The 20736-nt window shown below is 36.8% G+C and overlaps 1 protein-coding gene across 3 annotated transcripts; it reads right to left on the bottom strand.

Moving 5' to 3' along the window:
• Nucleotides 1-4414: 4414 nt before the first annotated feature.
• LOC131038389 (large ribosomal subunit protein eL13z) lies at nucleotides 4415-19058 on the bottom strand. 3 transcript variants are annotated; one of them, XM_057970808.2, is made up of 6 exons: nucleotides 18757-18789; nucleotides 18564-18632; nucleotides 18332-18447; nucleotides 18069-18202; nucleotides 4958-5116; nucleotides 4415-4866 (listed from the first exon to the last, which is right to left on the bottom strand). In XM_057970808.2, exons 3-6 carry the CDS (start codon nucleotides 18438-18440, stop codon nucleotides 4645-4647), a joined length of 624 nt encoding a protein of 207 aa, XP_057826791.2. In that variant the 5' UTR covers nucleotides 18441-18447; nucleotides 18564-18632; nucleotides 18757-18789; the 3' UTR covers nucleotides 4415-4644. The 3 variants fall into 3 exon arrangements, with proteins under 3 accessions (XP_057826791.2, XP_057826790.2, XP_057826792.2); XM_057970807.2 differs by lacking the exons at nucleotides 18564-18632; nucleotides 18757-18789 and adding an exon at nucleotides 18904-19058; XM_057970809.2 differs by lacking the exons at nucleotides 18564-18632; nucleotides 18757-18789 and adding an exon at nucleotides 18835-18858.
• Between the last annotated feature and the right edge of the window lie 1678 nt (nucleotides 19059-20736).

The raw sequence follows: 20736 nt of genomic DNA, 5'->3' as shown, positions 1-20736 counted from the left end.
TGTCTCTTGCTCTGCATCCATAATATTCATGGCAGTAGCATACAAGGCTTTTAAATTGATGAAGTAACAACAGGCTACCTATGCAGTGTTGAAGGGGTGCATTTTACATGGGTCACAGATTAACTAGGTTCAAACACTAGAGACCTATGAAGCCCACTTTATTAATGATATAGTCTTGTACTACTGCATGATCATAACTAAGTTGGACTCTTGATACGAATGTAACTTGCCATCATTTAGTCACATATAAGATTGAAATTGATTGAGGTCTTATTGAAGCATTCCGCAAAAGAAAAGAAAAAATAGTAAACAGTTCTCATAGGCCTTGAAACAATTTATTCACCTCTATTCACGCCCTTGGGCTTCATTTTTTCACGGCAATACAAGCTCAGATTTGCAGAGTGTGAATCTCTTCTCTTTAAATAGAAAACTTGCAATCGAGCCTAGACCCACAAATAAATTAAATGAGGATCAAAGCAAAAAGTCTAAGGTTAGCCTTTTATATCGTTTGAAATGTTTCTCAAATAGGCCCACCTCGTTAGAAGTGCCTAAAAAAGTCAAATCAAGTATGCAAAAAAAATTTAGTGCTAGCTTTACATCAAGAGATACAAATAAATGCAATGTGCCCATGCTTCAGATTGCAGACTTCGACAACATCAATTCGAATAATGTCTACCAATGCCATTCAGAAGAAAATTCATCTGTAGCAACCGTTATCTGCAAATCGTCCAACTTAAATATTCGACAAACATAAAACCTGCAATGGCATTCCTGAATCAGACCTGAAAGAATTTTCAACTGTTTTTAATGCTGAACAAAAGAACAAGAGCTCTTTTCTAAGAAAATCAGACAAAGGTAACCACAAAGATAATTTCCACAGCCAAAAACCTGCATTACAAAATTCTTCAATTAGACAGATTGTTAGCCCTTGCCGTGACATCAAGCTCTAATGTTCCTTTATTTTATTCTATGCATATATCTTCTACAAGTACGAGTCACTTCCTCTTAAATCTTTGTTATTCAATTTTTCTTAACACAATGCACAACTGCTCTCGGTAAATGCTTAACATCCACTAATTGCAATCGAGCAGGCAGCTACACTGCCTAACTCTCCCATCAAATAAGCCATCGCCAGCATTATACGCACCAAATAAATATCTCCCTATTCTAAATTTCAAATGCAAACTCTAGAACAGTGGATTTTTACACGTATTCGGGTTATAAGAACAAATGAGGGTTGATTTACCAAGTCAATGACAATACGTGTTTGTACAGATTAATAGATACTCCAGGGGCAGTGTTTATATATATATAGATAAACCTTTCAAGGATGCATCATTTATTCATCACAGTAAATGACCATTACTTTGTGTGTATCTTCTAGTAATAGCTGCGTGTGAGATTATTACTAGTTCAATTTTTCCAATTATGCCACTACAATGTAGTTACTCATGGCCATTCGACAGACAATCAGACTGTAATGCAGGGCAAATGCCCTCTGTTTCTTACTCAAGAATTATGGGTGATATACTAAAATGCAGACTATGGCCATCTTTTCTAATTTTACAACCTTTATTAGGCTGCAATGTATTAGTTACCTGACCACTTCTTCAAGATTGCACATCCATCTTTGTTGTGCAGCCAGGCCACATATTTGTAATTGCTTTCATTTCATTTTTCTCCTTGCTTTTCCCTAGAAACAAAATCATCAGATCCCAACGAGGATGCATGTTGCTGGAAAATGCAGTCATTGGATTATTCACCTTACCTTTTTGGCTAGAAATGAGATCATAATAATAAATCTTCATCAAACACCGAGGCGGCATTTTAAGTAAAATAGCCAATTATAAGGAAAATTACATGAAAAAGTAACAGCAACGCCTCACATAAGCAGCAAAATGCAAAGCCATAATGGTGGCAAATTTGTGCACATCATAGTGGCAACGATACATTCCTACGGTAAAGGTACAGGAATACCATTTCAATATCAGGATAGAGATATAAATTTTACAATGAATCATAAATGATATAAGGCTGTCCCCCTCGGTGCCCTGCTGCATAATGTTCCCTTGACAACCTTTGCTTTCTAAAACTGAAAAAATAAATCAATCTTGCTTTTCTGTTAAAATTCCTACTGACAGATCTTGCGTGGTATCCACATTTCATGATATATTTGTTTTTAAGTGTTTTTCGAACATGTTGGATAGGTTCATATGACCATTTTGGACTTAATGGTATTTCATTGGCTGCTTGTATTTTTCTCTGTTTTGTTTTTAATAGCAGGTGACGTTCCCTGCCCAGTTCAGAGAAGCACCCTGCAAATCTTGGGAGCGCAGGTACAGAAAACAAAATCCTAGCGCCTACTACAGTACTTGCCTCCTCACAAACAACTTCTAGAGAAACAAACACACCCCTGTACAAACACAAACAGTGAACGTTGTCTGTTTTGATTGTCTGATATATTTCTTTTAATTGTCTGATATAAGATCTCTCATAGTTGGTTGTGATTGCCAATAACTAATCACCTCCCAAATAAATATACTTTTTGAATCACTTAATACCCATCAAAATAAAAAGATAACTTCAATTAATAGGCATCTGATTGCTTTCCCAGTAGCAAACTTTCAGCAGGTTCACATTAAGGCTCCTTAAAATTATACTTCCATCTCATTACCTGCCATTGCATTGCTTCTCGTGTTGTAATGGATAATAGATACATAACATATAAATGCATTTACTAGAAAGGGTTTTGGTTCCCTAACATTGAAGATTTAGGCTTACTGAATAAGTGTGATTCTTCGAAAAGGAGGTAATGCCATGTGGTTCGCTAACCTCAGAAGTCCAACAATGGGCCCAGATTAAATCTCACACTGTACCTGTTAGAGCTTGTCTTACCACTTCCAAAGGTGTACTTAAATAGGGCCATCCTTTCTAGGATTTGAGGCAAGAACTTGTCCCAAAACTTGAACCGATCTAAGTCCATTGGTATCCCATTGGACTAGTACAGATATAAATTAATATATTCATTTAAAAGTCATCTTATACTATTTAAATATCATTTTGTTTTGTTTTATATACTAAAAAACATTGTTTTACTTTATTTTCATTTGAAGAGCTATTTTTATTTACTAAGTGGTTTTATTTTATTCACTTAAAAATCACTTTATTACTATTTTTTTTAACATATATGTAGGCTTTTGCCCACACTCCATCCCTTAATGCCACTGTGATTATACTTCTAGACATAAAGAATAGTATCAAGAGTAATCAGACCTCCTTCCAGACTATTTGTAGTTCATTGTCCTTTTCACTATTTCATCATCGCGAGCGAGCTTGGCTATCAGAGAAAACCAAGTTGTCACAAACGAGGCAGACGATCTTTGACAAATCACTTCACCAATCTGCAGAGCCCAAAGTAGTTGAACTAGAATGTTGAATAAGGTCTCTGTGAAGGGATTTTGACTATCTGCTGTGCAAGTTCTTGCTCTTCATCAACCATTTTCACAGCCATGTCTGCTATATCTCCAATGCAAACATTCATCCAGAAGCCAACAGAGCAAATCTTGAAACCGTAGTCTGATAAGAACTCCATGAATAAAAGATGGCAAATTTATATACTTGTGATTTGGAAGTATCTAAATTATTCTTAAGTTCCCTTAATAGTACTGATTTATTCACATCAGATGCTAGAGGCGTTTATCTGCATATGTCCCAGAGAACACTCTTTATAATATCTATCTCGGGAATATTCGATGCTGCTCTGATTGATACTGGAGACTGCAGTTCACTTAAAATCTCCCCCATAGTATTGAGAGGCTTGAAGTCCTGAACACAACCAGACGTGGAAAGATAAACAGCTAAGTTAGACAATTACAATTACTGTGGCATGATAGAGGGTGGAATTTGATGGTCATTATCTGCAGTTCAGGGCACAGCTTCAAGGTATTGCATGCACAAATTTAAACAGTATGTGGACAGCAATTCCGAAGCAATTTGAAGTATTGAAAAAGCCTCCCAGACATTTGAGAATATAAATCACCCCAAAGAATACAGCATTTGAATGTGTTTGACATAACCACATTTTGCTATCGATTAAAGTACGTTCTATGGGCCTTACACCATCAAGCTCCTGATGAATGGAGATACAGAGGAGATTATTCTGATCCCTGTAAGGATATGAATCATTGGTGTCCAAACTTTTTCACAAAGTGCCCAAATTTCCTGTCAGACATTATCTACAGTGCACAAACACTACAAATAATAAATGAGGAAGATCAAAATATCACAAAATTCAATACAACCCGATTCTAATGAATGTTTTGCTAATCAATAACTAAAATGTCCGCTTAGTTAATCATGGCTATTCACGTACAACGATATGACTATTCACGTATAAAGAAATTATAACAGCCAATTGAAGAAAGCTTAAATTGGTTATTTGTAAATCCTGAAAGTTCGACAAATTCAAACATTATCAAAATTCTTGATTCTGATTGGTGACTGCATCAGAGTATATGCATCTAATGGATGCATCAAAATATCACAAAATTGAATGCAACACAATTCTAATGAATGTTTTGCTAATTAATAACTAAAATGTCCGCTTTGCTAATCATGTTCTCTTCAACCCATCACTCCATTAAATCATTTTTTCTCATCCTTCTCTGCCTCAGCGGCCCTCTTCAAACGAGTTCCAGCCATTCGTTTGTTCATCCTTTCCACACGCAGCTTGGAATATGCTTTGAAGGATTTCATTTCATCAGTAACCATTACAAGTTCAGCAGATGGTTTTTCTTGATGGATTGGCAAATAAGTACCCTGTACTTGGGTCGCACTGGCCAGCTCCTCAGGACTAGAATCACCAACCTGCACATTAACTTGCCAAACTCATTCCAACCGCACAAATGCATAAAAATACTTTTACCAATCAAAATAACATCCAAAGAAATGAACTTACCTTAAACTTGCGAGCACTTCTTGGGAAGACAACTAACTTCGCCTTGTATGTCTTCAATCGCTGAACATTAGCTTGAAGACCCTCAAGTGAACGATTTCTGCGACGGTGGTCCACTGCAATACCAATAGTTGGAGCTAACTTCTTGGGAATTCCAGCTGACTGCATGGACATTCCAAAGTCAACACAAACAACAGTTAGTTTTTCTAGTTCTCATTACAAGACACTGAAATTTTAGTGTAGTAGAATTGGTCTAAATTTCTTATAGATAGTCTTTGGATCAGCAACATAACATTTATTAAAAGGAGTAAGGCCTAAAAAACTTTAAATAAAAAGATATGATATGATGTTTTGAAATAACGACGACGATTGCAAGGCTAACTACACTGAATTTGTGGAGAACCACCAAACTACACATTTTTGGACATTCACAAGAGGCCTGAAAAAATCCCAATCGAAACAACTAAAAGAATAATTCGTTACTTGAGAACATACGTATAAACAAAAACACATTTAAAGAGCCTATTTTAGTATAAAACTAAATAACATTACACCAGAAATCATAACTATTGTAACTCAAACTGTCCATAGTCTTCTAAATTCCCATAAATCATAGGCGACTCCTCAAGAAACTTAAAACTATGGGATTTGTATAGGAATCTGAAATTTGCCTATTTTGCCGAATACAGAAAACCTTTTGCAAATTAAATGCACTTCTTGGTCCTATCATTTAATGATTGTGATGCTGAATTATTCAAAAATCTTCTCTGCCAGAAATGAGTGATTTTCACGTGAAAACTGTAAGAATAAAAATGTACATCTGATAAATTGTATTCTTGTAACTTGTAAGGTAAAATTGTCAGATAGCACAAAACAAGTCAAAAGTAAAATGCATTCTTCATAAACCTCGAAGACATAAGGTTGATCAGGAACAAGAAAGTGAACATTTTCAAGAGTAAAGAAAAGGCTAAGCTAGGTATAACAGTGATTCATAACACATTCCTTGGACTGTCTTATAATTACCCTTGGGCCCCGTTGGGGGCATTGCCCCCAGACCCCTCCAGAAGGGAGACCGCCCCTTAATCCTGTTGGAAGCATTGCCCCTCGAACATGCTAGGTGGTTCCACCCTAGATCCCTACTCTCATTTTTATTCTCTGCATCTCTATGCTTTCAAAATACCTATAAACTAAAAAATAGTAGGGTTTTTAATTTTTTTCTTTTTTTATATATATTTTTGATAATCCAATTTTTTTATAGCTTTTTTTTCCCGATTTTTTGAAAAAATTCTTGTACTCTTGGTTTGCTGATTTTTGCCCATTAAAATATTTTGCTGCCATGTCTAACACTATAGCAAAATTGAGATTGACAACCTTTTTGAGATGAGCTACATACCTTGACAAGGGACACGTCCCTACATTTTTTGGTGCATCCTCGTCTTCGGAATATTCCAAGGATGTGGGGACACCTAGGAGACATCCCCAAGCCATTCTAACACTATAGCAAAATTGAGATTGACAACCTTTTTGAGATGAGCTACATACCTTGACAAGGGACACGTCCCTACATTTTTTGGTGCATCCTCGTCTTCGGAATATTCCAAGGATGTGGGGACACCTAGGAGACATCCCCAAGCCATTCCCAAATTGGGAAAAAATGAAAGGGGCATACCAAAAACTTGGCAAAGTCCTGGAAAATTGGGGACATCCTGGAAAATTAAAGGGGGATGACCTACCAAGCCCCAAGACAAGCAGGGACGTCTATGGCATCGCCCAGTCGTGCCCATCTTCAAAACATTCTGAAGATGGGCAAAAATGGAAGGCACGTTGCAAAGACACCTAGGGGACGTCACTAAGCCATCCCCAAAATGGGAAAAAATGGAAGTCACGTTGCAAAAATTTGGAGAAGTCTCAAAAACTTGGGGACAGCCCAAAATTAAAGGGGATGACCTACTATCCCCAAGACAAGCAGAGAAGTCTATGACACCGCCCGATCATCCCAAGTAAGACCAGACATCCCCATAAAATAGTAACATTTTATAAAGAGACCCCAACGCTTTAAAAAAAGGATAAAACTATGAAAATGGCATTGCACCATGAAGGTTTGTGTGGTTTCACAGACCTTTACTTGGGCTTGATGGTGAGGGCATTGCCCCTCGACTCCCATGAGGACTGCTGCCCCTCAACCCCTAACCCTAACTAGTTATTGGGATTTCTTGTCACATGAAAAACTTGATTACAATGAGGGTGTCTCAACATGGAGACCAAAACTAGCAACTTAGACAATTATCTTTATGAATGTCATAATATCATTGACCGATGATCAAGTATCATACTATTAAAAATTCAAATGTCATTATTATTATAAAATACAATATCAGGTGATATATCAAATGTATTTGCAATTTTGTAATACTTGAAATGGAGACCAAAACTAACAACTTAGACAATTATATTTATGACTGTCATAACAGCATTGATCAATGATCAAGTATCATACTATTAAAGATTCAAATGTAATTATTACTATAAAATATAATATAATATGATATATCAAATGTATTTGCAATTTTCTATTTAAATATTTTGCACACGCACATATAATTGCATCATATCGGGGCAAAAAAATTTGCCATACTTTGAGTGGAGACCAAAATTGACAACTTAGACAATTATTTGTATGACTATCATTAATCAATGATAAGTATCATACTACTAAAGATCCAAATGTCATTATTATTATAAAATGAAATATCATATGATATATCAAATGTATATACTTTTAAAATATTTTGAATATATTACAATCGTACCATATTCGAGGAAAAAAAAATTAATCGGCATACCAAAACCCTGTACCCATACTCATCCCCATACCAAAACTGACAACTTGGGTCCAAAGATATTGCAGTCAAAAAGGAGGAAAAAGGACGTGAAACTTGCCACCTTTTGCGCATTTTGTTGAAACTCAATACACTTTTTAAATATTGTATGAATATAATGAATTATGAAAGCAATTGAGTTTTGGCATTTACAAATTTGTTTGTCTTTCATGTTAACTCTCAATTCAGCACAAGTGTTATGTATTAAGGATCTATAAGGTATACAATGAATAATTTATCAATATTATGATTGTTATCATATGAAAATTTGAAATTTCCCATATACATTTTAAATTTTCCCTATTTTTAGCCGATAAGCTTTTCTATGTGGTAAAACCTCCCCCACCAGAATTGTCTCATGCCGGAATTTTTTGCTGGCCGGAAAATTTCATGGTTCATCAGTTTCCAAATGGCACACACTTAGTCAGTTCCCAAATGGCAGTGGGTCAATGTGATTAAAACATCGATTGTTAATAGTTAAAGATTCAAATTCTGGCAATGTGCGGAGACTTGACCACTAGAATGTTTTGCATCTGTTTATTTTAGAGTTTTGGGTTGCACGTTTTTCCAGAGACAAGTTCCTATGGCTATAATAATTTTGGTACTTCTACAAATAATCTTGGGTGTCCATATTAACAATATGCAAGTTTTTGTTTCCTTCATAATGATTTAGGTGTCAGTTTTTTTAATTGTTTTAAATAAATTTATAACTTAAATATTTTTCTTTTTATTTTGTTTAAATATTAGATGTTGTAAGATGCAAGATTAAAGTTGAGATCTATACTCAACCTTGAATAAAAGAATTATTATTATTTACACAAAAATATTAGATTGTTAATTTAGTTTAAAATTGAAGAAAATTAAATAATTTATTTATCTAATTATGAAAAAAATCAATAATTAATTTATTTTTATGGTTTTATAGCTGATAAAAAAATTAAATTATGTTATTAATATTAATCCATTTAAAGAAAATATATAGAAGTATACACTTAATTATGAGGGTAGAATATTAGAGATATAAGATTTTTGTATTGCATTGTAAATAAATTAATCTATTATTAGTAAAAATTTGTTTAAGATATTTTTGAATCAATGTTCTAAATCAGATCTTATTGTTTAAAAATGAATTTCATGATTTGCCATAATAAATAAAAACAAATTAGTTAACATTTTAAAGTAAAAATTAGCAAACCAATGTATAAATTGTGTTAAAATTAGTACAATGAAAAAATTAAATTTTAACACATCAATCACCAAACCAAAGCTAATCTTATTAGGATGTTAGGCAAGATTCCATTATTAAAAGACTTTGTATATACTATACACAAATAGTAAAATATACGTTGCAAGAATTTTTAGGTAGGCATCTTCAACCCATGATGGATGCTCAAAAAAAAGGTAAAACTATATTATAATCTCCAATTAACTATGCAAGGCGTTTTAGATTTGCTATGTAGAATCCTTCAGGTGAATAGGTGGCTCTAGACTCTCCTTCAAACATGCCTCTTTTTTTGGGTGGTTTCTTATCTTTTGGATGCTCTGCATTTTTATTTTTCTAATGTAATAACATATGCTTCATATGTTTGTATCTTTATATTTTAACAACTGTTAATAATATTTTGTGAACATTTAAAATGTGTTTTCTTATATATTTATATATAAGAAATATATCTTTATATTTATATATAAATTCATATGTTTGTATCTACATTTACAAATTTACTATTTATTTCATATCCTCACTATTAAATTTGTTAGCATGAATCTACTTGAATATTATACAGGTGATTTTAAAGTAGATGATGCAAGCTTCTAAGTTTTTCTTGTGCATGGAATGCGTTAAGTTTATAGATACATATTACAAGTATTTAGTAAAAAATAGATCTAAAGATGCAAAGAATACATACAAACTCAAAACACATGAGAATCATATAGTTTATGATAAATAAATAAAGATATATATGATAGGTGATACAAAAAAAAAAAACTATTTATATATCGTATAATAATTTATATATTTTTAAATATTTAATTAAATATCTATCAAATGACAATAACATCATATTGGAAAAAATTGTAAATAAAGGGTTGAAATTGATTACTTCAAAAGTGGAACTACCCAAAATGTTATTTCTATGACATACTTACCCATGAAGTTGTGTGTTAAAAAATTGATATTTGATTTGTACCTTCCAATATATTAGTTAATTATATTTTACTTTCGGTGTACCCATTGCACCTCCTTTTGGTGCAAGTGCTAGTTTATATAATTATCCCCTTTGCCATCTCCAAAAATAGCTGTCCCCAAAACTCATCCCCCTCCCTTGCCATCCCTGTCCTAGAAACTTGGGTTAACATAGGAATTTACTGTACCATTGGTACAGAGTCATAATGTGTATGATAACAGATCCCTATAACATATACACTAGATTGCACTGTTGTACATATTAACTTAACAGAGAACCACAGATAAGGAGAGATCCCATTCAAAGTTGTTCAAGACGTGTACTTCAATATTGATATGTAGAATGAGCTTTTTTCAGATACAGTTACATAGAGATACATGAATAGATTTACATTAATCATCTTCAGAATAATGATTAACAATAATTTTTTGTTGTTTTGTGGGATGACATATCACCCGGTATGGAGGTGCGTTCTTCAATTTGCTGAAAAACAAATTGTTGTAAAAAATGGTACCAGAACCCATACCCTCTACCATATCACTTCCAAGCAGAATTGGGAGGCATAACGCTTTATTTGATAGTTGTTCCACTCCAAGAATTCACGGCAATCAAATGTGAAGGGTTTCAAGCAAAATTTAGCTTGGACTGCAAATCTAATAGAAATAGTCCAAAAATAGCTGTCCCCAATATTTAGAATATTAAAATACTGTTATTTTTAGTATTAATGCTCAATAGTGTATATTCTATTTTAGTTGGATCGTCTTCGATCTTCTCAGCAGTTTCTTATTAGAAACTTGCTATTCTTGCAAATATCCTTGTATTATTTATGAGCGTCTTGCTCATTCTGTTAATATCAATTCTTTGAAATCCATTGCGTGTCTCGCATTGTTTTATGGTATCAGAGCTATAGGAGAAATTTTTTCGAAAATTTTTTAATTCTAATTTCCAATTAGTGGAAATTTTCGAAATTTTTTCTGGTGTTTAAAAATCTGTTTAGGTTTTTTCAGACGTCTAGCTCCTGTGATTTTTTCTGGTGTTTAAAAATCTTTGTGCAGTCGCGTTTTGTTTTTCGCGACCTGTGTTCGGCGGTGTTCGTGTTGGCGCACAACCTGCAGAGTTGTCGTGACTGGTGCTCCGCCTGTTCGCGACCTCCGACGTCTTCGAAATTTTTTATGGTGTTTAAAAATCTGTTTAGGTTTTTTCAGACGTCTAGCTCCTGTGATTTTTTCTAGTGTTTAAAAATCTTTGTGCAGTCGCGTTTTGTTTTTCGCAACCTGTGTTCGGCGGTGTTCGTGTTGGCGCACAACCTGCAAAGTTGTCGTGACTGGTGCTCCGCCTGTTCGCAACCTCCGGCGTCGCGACCTGCAGACTTCGGCGTCGCCATCTCCGGCGTCGCGACCCGCAGACTTCGGCGTCGCAACCTGCACCTTCGGCGACGCGACGCGACGGGACCTGCAAACGCGTCGCGCCCTGCACCTTCGGCGACGCCATTTTCTGTGAAATCCATGGCGCCCACAACCTTCTGCAATTTTCGATTAAGGTGTTAACCTTTCAGTTTTTATCGAAAATCAACTTTTCTTGCAGATTCTTGGTGGGTTTTTCGAACACCAATCTAGGTAGTTGTCCGTTTTTTCTGGGTGCCTCGATTTTCGAGCCCACGGATCCAGATTCTGACAACAGATTCCTTTTGGGTTTTTCGCACGAATTTGTGGGTTGTCTTTGGATTTTTCTGGGTCAGCCAAGAATTTTTTTTGGGAAACGTGCAAATGGCTTCTCTCACCAACCTGATGTTAGAAGGCAGTCAACGCTTTAATGGCCACAATTACAACATCTGGAAACAGCGTATGTTGACCATTTTTGAATATAGGCGTCTTGACCAGCTTGTTTTGGGAAAAGAGCTCAGTCCTGGTACCCCTGGTGCAGATCAAGATAAGTTTGATGAACGCAATCGGGAGGCAGTTATGCTTCTCAAACTCTCAGTGACTGCTGATCAGTTACCGCAGATTCCTTCCGGCAAGACAGCTTCCGACATCTGGAAGCATCTGAAGGAATTGCATGAGACATCTGACAAGAGCCGAGCATTCTTTCTAAAGAATCGGTTGTTCTTCATTATGATGGACGAACGTATGTCCTTACAGGAACACCTCACGAGGATTAAGGACATTCGAGATCAGCTCGAAGCTATTGGTCGGACTATGGAGGAAGAAGACATGGTAGTAATCACTCTGAAAAGTCTTTCGAAATCGTATGAACACTTCATTGAGACCCTCAATATTACTTCCACTAATGTTGATCTGAAGTTTTCAGAATTGTGCACCAAACTTCTACAGCAGGATCGCTGGAAACAACAATTTGGTAGTGGTACTACATCAGCCCCCTCGGAAAATGCCTTCACAGCCCAATCCTTTCACAAGGATAAAGGCAAATTTCAGTCCTCTCAGTCTTCTCAGCAGAAAGGCTCTTCTCAGACACAGGATGGATTTAAGAAGAAGAATGTGCAATGCAATTACTGTCACAAGTACGGCCATATGAAGAAAGATTGCCGTCAGAGGCTCGCTTCTGAACAAAAGAAATAGGGAGGGTCACACCAAAAGGCGCATGTTGCTGAACATTCTGAGCAGAAAGAGTCTGCCTTTTATGCCTTTATGGCTAAAAGGTCTTCAGATCATGCTAGGTCTTCTGCTTGGTACATCGACTCTGGTGCATCATGTCACTTTTCTCATCGGCGTGACTGGTTTACAGACTTCTCACCTTTCAGTGATTCCGTTGTATTTGGCGGAGGTGAGGAGTATACAGTTGTTGGCAGAGGCACTGTTCAGATACAGTCTGGTGGCAGAACTCTCCTTTTTCTGAATGTGTACTATGTTCCTGGAATGGAACTTAATCTGCTCTCTGTCAGCCAGATTATGAGGAATTCTCCTCAGCTAGATGTGGTGTTCAGTGCTCACAAGTGTTCCATCATTGATCGGGAGACTCATCTTACTATTGCTGTTGGTCTAGAGGATCATGGCCTATATAGGCTTCTTGACACTGGTGATTCTCCTAAAGTGGCTTTGGCAGCTCGTATTTCTCCTCTCAGCACTTTGTGGCATCAGAGATATGGACATCTCAACATTCAGTATCTCTCTCAACTATCTCGAGAGGGACTTGTTTCAGGGTTACCTGATATTCAGACTCAGCATCTTGGAGTATGTGGCGCCTGTCAAGCTAGCAAACAGCATCGGACTTCATTCACACATGGAAAGTCTTGGCGCGCATCTAAGGTACTTCAATTACTTCATGCTGATATTTGTGGTCCTATGAATACATCTTCTGTTACTGGTTGCAAATATTTTTTGCTTATTGTAGATGATTTTAGTAGAAAGATGTGGGTGTACTTTCTTAAACATAAATCCGATGTATTTAGTATCTTTCAGAAGTTTAAGTCCTTTGTTGAAAAAGAGTCTGGACATAGTATCATTACTCTTAGGACAGATGACGGTGGGGAATTTTGTTCTTCTGCATTCTCCAACTTCTATGATACCCATGGCATCAAACGCCAGTTGACTACACCCTACACTCCTCAGCAAAACAGTGTTGTCAAGCGTCGCAATCGTACGGTTGTTGAGATGGCTCGCTCTATGTTACAACACAGGAGTGTTCCGAATAAGTATTGGGCTGAAGCAGTGTTTACTGCTGTCTACCTACTTAACCGTTCTCCTACTCAGGCTGTTAAGGGGAAGACTCCATAAGAGGTTTGGTCTGGTCGGAAGCCTAAGATCAGCCACCTGAAGGTTTTTGGCTCTGTTGCCTATGTTTGGATTCCAGATGCTAAGCGCTCCAAGTTGGATTCCAAAAGTTAGAAACTCATGATGACAGGATACAGTGATCACCATAAGGCCTACAGACTGATCGATATAGACACTAAACGTCTTATCTTCAGTCGTGATGTTGTATTTGATGAAGACAGAGGATTCTTTCAGTCACCTTCTTCTGAGCAGAGTTCTGAGGATCAGCCTCACAGTGTTCTTATTCCATTAGGTTCGCCTAATGGGAGGGATGATGCAGAATCTATTTTCGATGATGCACTACCTGAGTTCCCTCCAGAGAACAATCCTCCTCCTGCTCCTGATCCTGAGCCTCTTCCAACTCCTCCAGATGTTCGCACTTCTACTCTCCGGCCTAAATGGTGGGCCAAGACCATTGGTGATCTCAGGGATACTGAGCTCATTGAGGGTAGAACTTCCTGTAATAAGAGCAAACAGCAGCATACAGTCAATTTTGCTCTCATGGCTAACATACACAGTGTTTTTGAGCCTCAGACATACTCAGAGGCTAAAGGTATACCTGAGTGGGAACAGGCTATGGAAGCTGAGTTCCAGAGTCTTCAGAAGAATCACACTTGGGCCCTTTCTGATCTTCCTTCAGGGAAGAAGCCCATTAGCTGCAAATGGGTGTACAAAGTAAAATACAAAGCTGATGGAACCCTGGACAAGTATAAGGCTCGTCTTGTTGCTCGTGGGTTCTCATAGAAAGAAGGCATTGACTACGAGGAGACTTTTGCTCCTACAGCCAAAATGAGTACCATACGGCTCGTTCTTGCCTTGGCAGCCCAGTTCAGTTGGAAAGTCCATCAGATGGACGTCAAGAGTGCTTTTTTGAATGGTGACTTACGGGAAGAAGTCTACATGACGCAACCCCCAGGATTCAAGGTTGCTGGTCAAGAACCGAAGGTCTGTAGACTAGTCAAAGCACTCTATGGTCTGAAACAAGCTCCTCGGGCTTGGTACATGAAAATTGATAAGTACCTGACAGATCATGATTTTCAGCGGAGTCCATCTGATGCAAACCTGTATATCAAGCATACTAGTAATGATATTCTGTTTGTGGTTGTCTATGTGGATGACTTAATCATTACTGGCAGTTCAGCACATTTGATCACTGGGATCAAACAGGATTTGTGCCGCACCTTTGATATGACAGATTTGGGACTTCTACATTATTGCTTAGGAGTTGAAGTCTGGTAGACTGAGAATAGTATCTTTCTCTCTCAGTCCAAGTATGCCAGAAGTCTTGTGGACAGGTTCAGAATGTAAGATTGCAAACCTACCTCTACTCCTATGGAACCCGGGCTCAAACTTTCAGCTCAGTCATCTTCACCAGTTGTGGATGAATCTCTGTTCAGGCAACTAGTGGGCAGCCTCATCTATCTTACTGCCACTAGACCTGACATCAGTTTTGCAGTGAGCTACATTTCACGCTTCATGACAGCTCCCAAGGCTGATCATTGGATAGCAGCGAAGCGTGTGCTGCGTTATGTGAGTGGCACTCCTGATTATGGACTTCTGTACACTCGGAGTTCTGATTCTATACTCAGTGGTTACACAGATTCTGACTGGGCAAGTTCGGTTGATGACCGTAAGTCTACAGCAGGGTATGTGTTTAGTTTGGGATCTGGTGCTGTCACATGGACTAGTAAGAAGCAGCAGGCAGTGGCTCTCTCCTTGATAGAAGTAGAGTATCGAGGAGCAGTTAAGGCATCTTGCGAGGCAGTTTGGCTTCAACACATACTTGCGGATATGCATGTCTCCCAGGCAGGTCCTACTCCCTTATTCTATGATAATCAGGGAGTGCTCAAACTCACCAAGAATCCAGTCTTCCATGAAAAAACCAAGCATGTGGAAACTCATTGTCACTATATTCGTCAGCTGGTTGAAGACAGATCCATCCAATTGCTGTATGTTCCTACCTCGGAGAAGCCAGCAGACATCTTCACCAAGCCCCTTGGTCCTGATAAATTTGTAAAATTCAGGGGGTCTATAGGTGTAGTTAATAGATTGAGCATTAAGGGAGGGTATTAGAATATTAAAATACTGTTATTTTTAGTATTAATGCTCAATAGTGTATATTCTATTTTAGTTAGATCGTCTTCGATCTTCTCAGCAGTTTCTTATTAGAAACTTGCTATTCTTGCAAATATCCTTGTATTATTTATGAGCGTCTTGCTCATTCTGCTAATATCAATTCTTTGAAATCCATTGCGTGTCTCGCATTGTTTTAAGATGGACTCCACTGAAAATAGTCCAAAAATAGCTGTCCCCAAAACTCATCCCCCTCCCTTGCCATCCCTGTCCTAGAAACTTGGGTTAACATAGGAATTTACTGTACCATTGGTACAGAGTCATAATGTGTATGATAACAGATCCCTATAACATATACACTAGATTGCACTGTTGTACATATTAACTTAACAGAGAACCACATATAAGGAGAGATCCCATTCAAAGTTGTTCAAGACGTGTACTTCAATATTGATATGTAGAATGAGCTTTTTTCAGATACAGTTACATAGAGATACATGAATAGATTTACATTAATCATCTTCAGAATAATGATTAACAATAATTTTTTTTGGTTTTGAGGGATGACATATCACCCGGTATGGAGGTGCGTTCTTCAATTTGCTGAAAAAAAAATTGTTGTAAAAAATGGTACCAGAACCCATACCCTCTACCATATCACTTCCAAGCAGAATTGGGAGGCATAACGCTTTATTTGATAGTTGTTCCACTCCAAGAATTCACGGCAATCAAATGTGAAGGGTTTCAAGCAAAATTTAGCTTGGACTGCAAATCTAATAGAAATACTTGATACATGTTTCAAATTGAAATGAAAGACACATCCAGTGTCATGGAGCAGATGGAATGTCTATTGCTTCTAAAAACTACTGTGTTTTAACGACCCATAGTGGCATTACCCTAAAAACACTCACATTTGACATGTAATGAGTCATGACTAATGAGTAAGGAGTAATCATGATAGGTCACATTTGACATGCCCTTTACCATATTTTACGAAAAAGTGATTCTAAGGTTTTTATATTTCTATATTTTTTCAGATCATTCTTAAGGAAGACCACTTATTTATAGTTTAGGGTTAAGAGTTAAGGAATTTTAAGTTTTCTTGTTAGATTTGAATTTAATAGATATTTGTGGAATTAAATAAACACTAATGAGATTTCATTTTAGTTTATACCCTAACGAGGGTTTTACCTTCAATTTATACCCTAACAATGATTGGGGTAAAATTAGTAGACTGTCCATAGTGAACCATGTTTCATGATGACAGACTACCATTTTAGGACTAGACTCTTGTTTTTAAAATAGACTCTTTTTAGGTAGAAGTAAAATAGGATGATTCAAAACACAAGTTTTTGATAATTGGCATATTTTATGTACTCTATTTATTATTCCATCTATAGAACTATACAATATATTTGACGTGATATAAAAATATCAGTTTTTTGTCTACTTTGAGCGAATATTGCATTGTCTTTTCATTTCCCAGTTTTCTGCTGGCCTTTTCCTATTTCATGCCTTGGTAACCGAATTCTATTTACAATTTTGCCAGTATGCCGATGCTGTGTAAATGGAATGCTACCATGTTTCTGGTGGCTTCAAATTTCACTAATAATATATGTGCATGCCCTTGAGCCTGGACTAGTTAATTGGCTAATTAGAAAAGAAATGTAATCACCTAATGCCTTATCAAAATTGCGTTTGACCGTAAATTCGAGTTTGAAGGGTAGTTACCAAACAATTGGGAAGTGTACATCTGCCGGTGATTTACATGCATTATCAAAATGCCATAAATTAGGCAATTTCATAACATAAAATCAAAGGAGAGTTTGAAGGATACCGAGGCAATCTGTCAAATGTATCTTAAAACAAAAATCTTGGAAAAGTATCATGTAAATGGACAAATCCTGAGGTTAGATATGTTCCAGTAAATGGTTTTACTGTAATTCATATGATATTTGTTCGGCAAAAAATTCCTTACTTGCCCTTTTTAAACAAACAATTAATCAGCCACAAGTGCACATTGCAAAGAGTAAAAGCAAAAACAAGGCAATGAATTGTGACTAACTAAATCTAATCTACATTACTTATTGGTAACCATAAACAACTGGAGGTGGCTGTAGAATGTGTCTGCCACATCATATAAACGCGACTTCAATCTAATCCCATAGCAGACGAGAGAGGGAGCGAGGGAGAGATGTGATCTTACCTTAAGTTCCTCCAGCGAAAATCCCCTACCAGCGCGAACTTTCATGTTGTATCTTTGTGTCTGTCCGTGTACCACTGGACGGAGAGGACCAGCCGTGGGTCGGGGGAAAATTTTCACTGCCTTCTTTTGACGAGCTGCAAAATCAAACTTTCAAAAGCATTAAGAAGCCACCAATAATGAAAAACCTTGGGCTAGACTGGAACTCGGCTAATTAGACCCTAAAACCCCGAGTCAGAACAACAAAGCCCCTAAATTGAGATTACCAGTACGTCTCCTCGCCTTGCGAGCGGGCTGGTTGAACCAGGTCTTAACGTAGCGCTGCCAGTGCTTCTTGAAATGCCCATTGGGCACAACATTGTTATGCTTCACCATGACTTAACTGCACCAAAACACAAATACATAAGACAACAATCCATTCACTGTAAGGGAATGAAAGATGTTAAAATAAGGCCCATTAAACAAAATCTATCAGACCACGTGAAAATATAGTCATACACAGTGAGATCTAAATACTCCAGAAACATAAAGCAACTGCTTCACAAGAAACCGTAGAACCCTAAACCCCTGGAAAAGATAAAACACTCAAAAACCCATAAATATTAGAAACAACGGAGAATACATGGAGGAACAAAAAATAAGTGACTAAACAAAACAGATCTTATAGAATCCTAACAATAATGCTTCGCACCAGGCGATACAGAGAACGAAAAACTCGGAGATTATGGTAAATAAACAGCCAGAAATTTAGATAAGGTAAATAAACAACCAGAAATCTTGTCCAAAATTTATGTAACTGCTCTAGAATATTCAGATCCGATAGGATGTTAGTCCATACCTTTCTGCTTCACCTTCTCTCTTGGGAAGCTACAGCAAGGAATTCCCTTCTAAGAAAACTTGTAACTTTAAAAACAAACCCTAACTCTAAACATCCACGCAAAGTTAAAATAATAACAAATTCAACTAAATTGGATATTATGATATAATATCTACGTCTTCTCTTTTATAAATTTGAATCAAAATGAGAACCATTTTTTCTTGCTAAGTTACCCTTACCCTCAATGTTATTTTTCTTTTAGCTACTCGTGAGGGGTGTATGATTTTCGGAAGTGGCTATATTAAGGTTTCTTGGCTTTGTTGTGTGTATATGTCATATTACATAATTTTACAAAATCTTTCTAGAGTGCATCTATTGTGGTCTTTTTGTATTTGCTAGGTTTAAGGGCATCTCCTCATTTCTTTAAATAGCCTCGATCTTTCATTCGTCTATAATTATTATTGCTAGAGTTGGACACTTGATGGTGACATCTCATGGCTCCCCTATTCTAATGACCTTAAAAATTTGTCGCAAAGGTGATTCACGAGGCAAAGTCTCCTAACCCACCTCTCGATATTGTTCTTCCAATCCCAAACTTTGATGAAGCCTGAAAATGTCTTGAGAATTTAACTAATGTTGGATATTTTGTGGGAAGGGTTCCCCTTGAAAGTGTGATTCATGACTAGATTAACAAATCAAGGACCCCACATGGGATTTGGCTTGTCATCATACAAAACCTTATAGAAAGTTTTTTTCTTTTTCATTTCATTGAGTCCAATCACACCCAGGTTGTTCTCGCCCAAGGCCCATGGCTTGTACGTTCTTCTATGTTGGTGTTTAAACTTAAGCCCATGACTTTTTAGTCATAAACAAAAAGTCTCTCCATGTCTTGATTTGGGTTGAATTCTCAGGTCTCCCTTTGCCTTATTTACATTTTCTTTCCCAGATTGCTTCCACGATGGTTGATGTTGTTTGTGTAGAAACTAAAAAGATCTACTCAACTTGGCCTAATCGTTGTGTTTGCATTGAGGTTGACCTTTCAAAGGACTTCAAAGAAATAGAGGATATTCAAATTGGTCAAACTTGTTAGACTCAGAGGATTTAGAATATCAACCTCTTGAACACTTACTATAAGTGTTAAGTCATTGATCATAAGATCAAGGATTATCCATTGGTTTCATAATTACCCAAATCTACTCCTCGACCCTCTACAAGGTCGCCATCTCTTGCAAAGGATGAGGAAAGATAGTTTGCAGTAGTTAACTACAAAACTAAAAATGCCAACACTTGCAAAGGATTATCCATTGGTTTCATAATTACCCAAATCTACTCCTCGACCCTCTACAAGGTCGCCATCTCTTGCAAAGGATGAGGAAAGATAGTTTGCAGTAGTTAACTACAAAACTAAAAATGCCAACACTTTGAAATCCACCCCCTAAACCCTTAAGGCTAAGAGTTTTAGTTCCGTGGTTTCAAAGTTGGTCAACACAGTTTTGTCAAACATGACAATAGCTTCTAATTCTCAAACATTTTCAGTTGCATTTCTACATTCGATTGGTCAAGCTTGACATACTTCCCAACTTGTGTTGAGTTAAAGGAGATCTTGATCCATCTAGGTGCTTGGAAGAGTGTGAGTTTGTGCCACAACACAAGATCCTAGCTAGCTTGATGGGTAACTATGTACCTCCCGACATTATGATTCATAATAGTTATTTTACCCTTAACAAGATGGATAACAAGGAAATGCCTCTTGATTGGTAAATGAATTGTATTTACTAGAATGTGAGAGGTCTCATAATCCTCCCTCAAAATACTTTGTTCATAATGTTTGTGTTAAATTTCTAAAATTAGACA

Source organism: Cryptomeria japonica, chromosome 2 (genome assembly GCF_030272615.1).
Source record: "Cryptomeria japonica chromosome 2, Sugi_1.0, whole genome shotgun sequence".
Classification (NCBI taxonomy): domain Eukaryota; kingdom Viridiplantae; phylum Streptophyta; class Pinopsida; order Cupressales; family Cupressaceae; genus Cryptomeria; species Cryptomeria japonica.
This window is presented reverse-complemented; position numbering and strand designations above follow the sequence as displayed.

Bases quoted from the DNA above. Each gene is read 5' to 3' on its own strand.
- LOC131038389 (XM_057970807.2), bottom strand. From the start codon at position 18,440: ATGGTGAAGCATAACAATGTTGTGCCCAATGGGCATTTCAAGAAGCAC. The intron at 18,203-18,331 runs GTAATCTCAATT...TTGATTTTGCAG, and splicing joins CAAGGCGAGGAGACGTACTG to CTCGTCAAAAGAAGGCAGTG. The intron at 5,117-18,068 runs GTAAGATCACAT...ATGTCCATGCAG, and splicing joins TTTCGCTGGAGGAACTTAAG to TCAGCTGGAATTCCCAAGAA.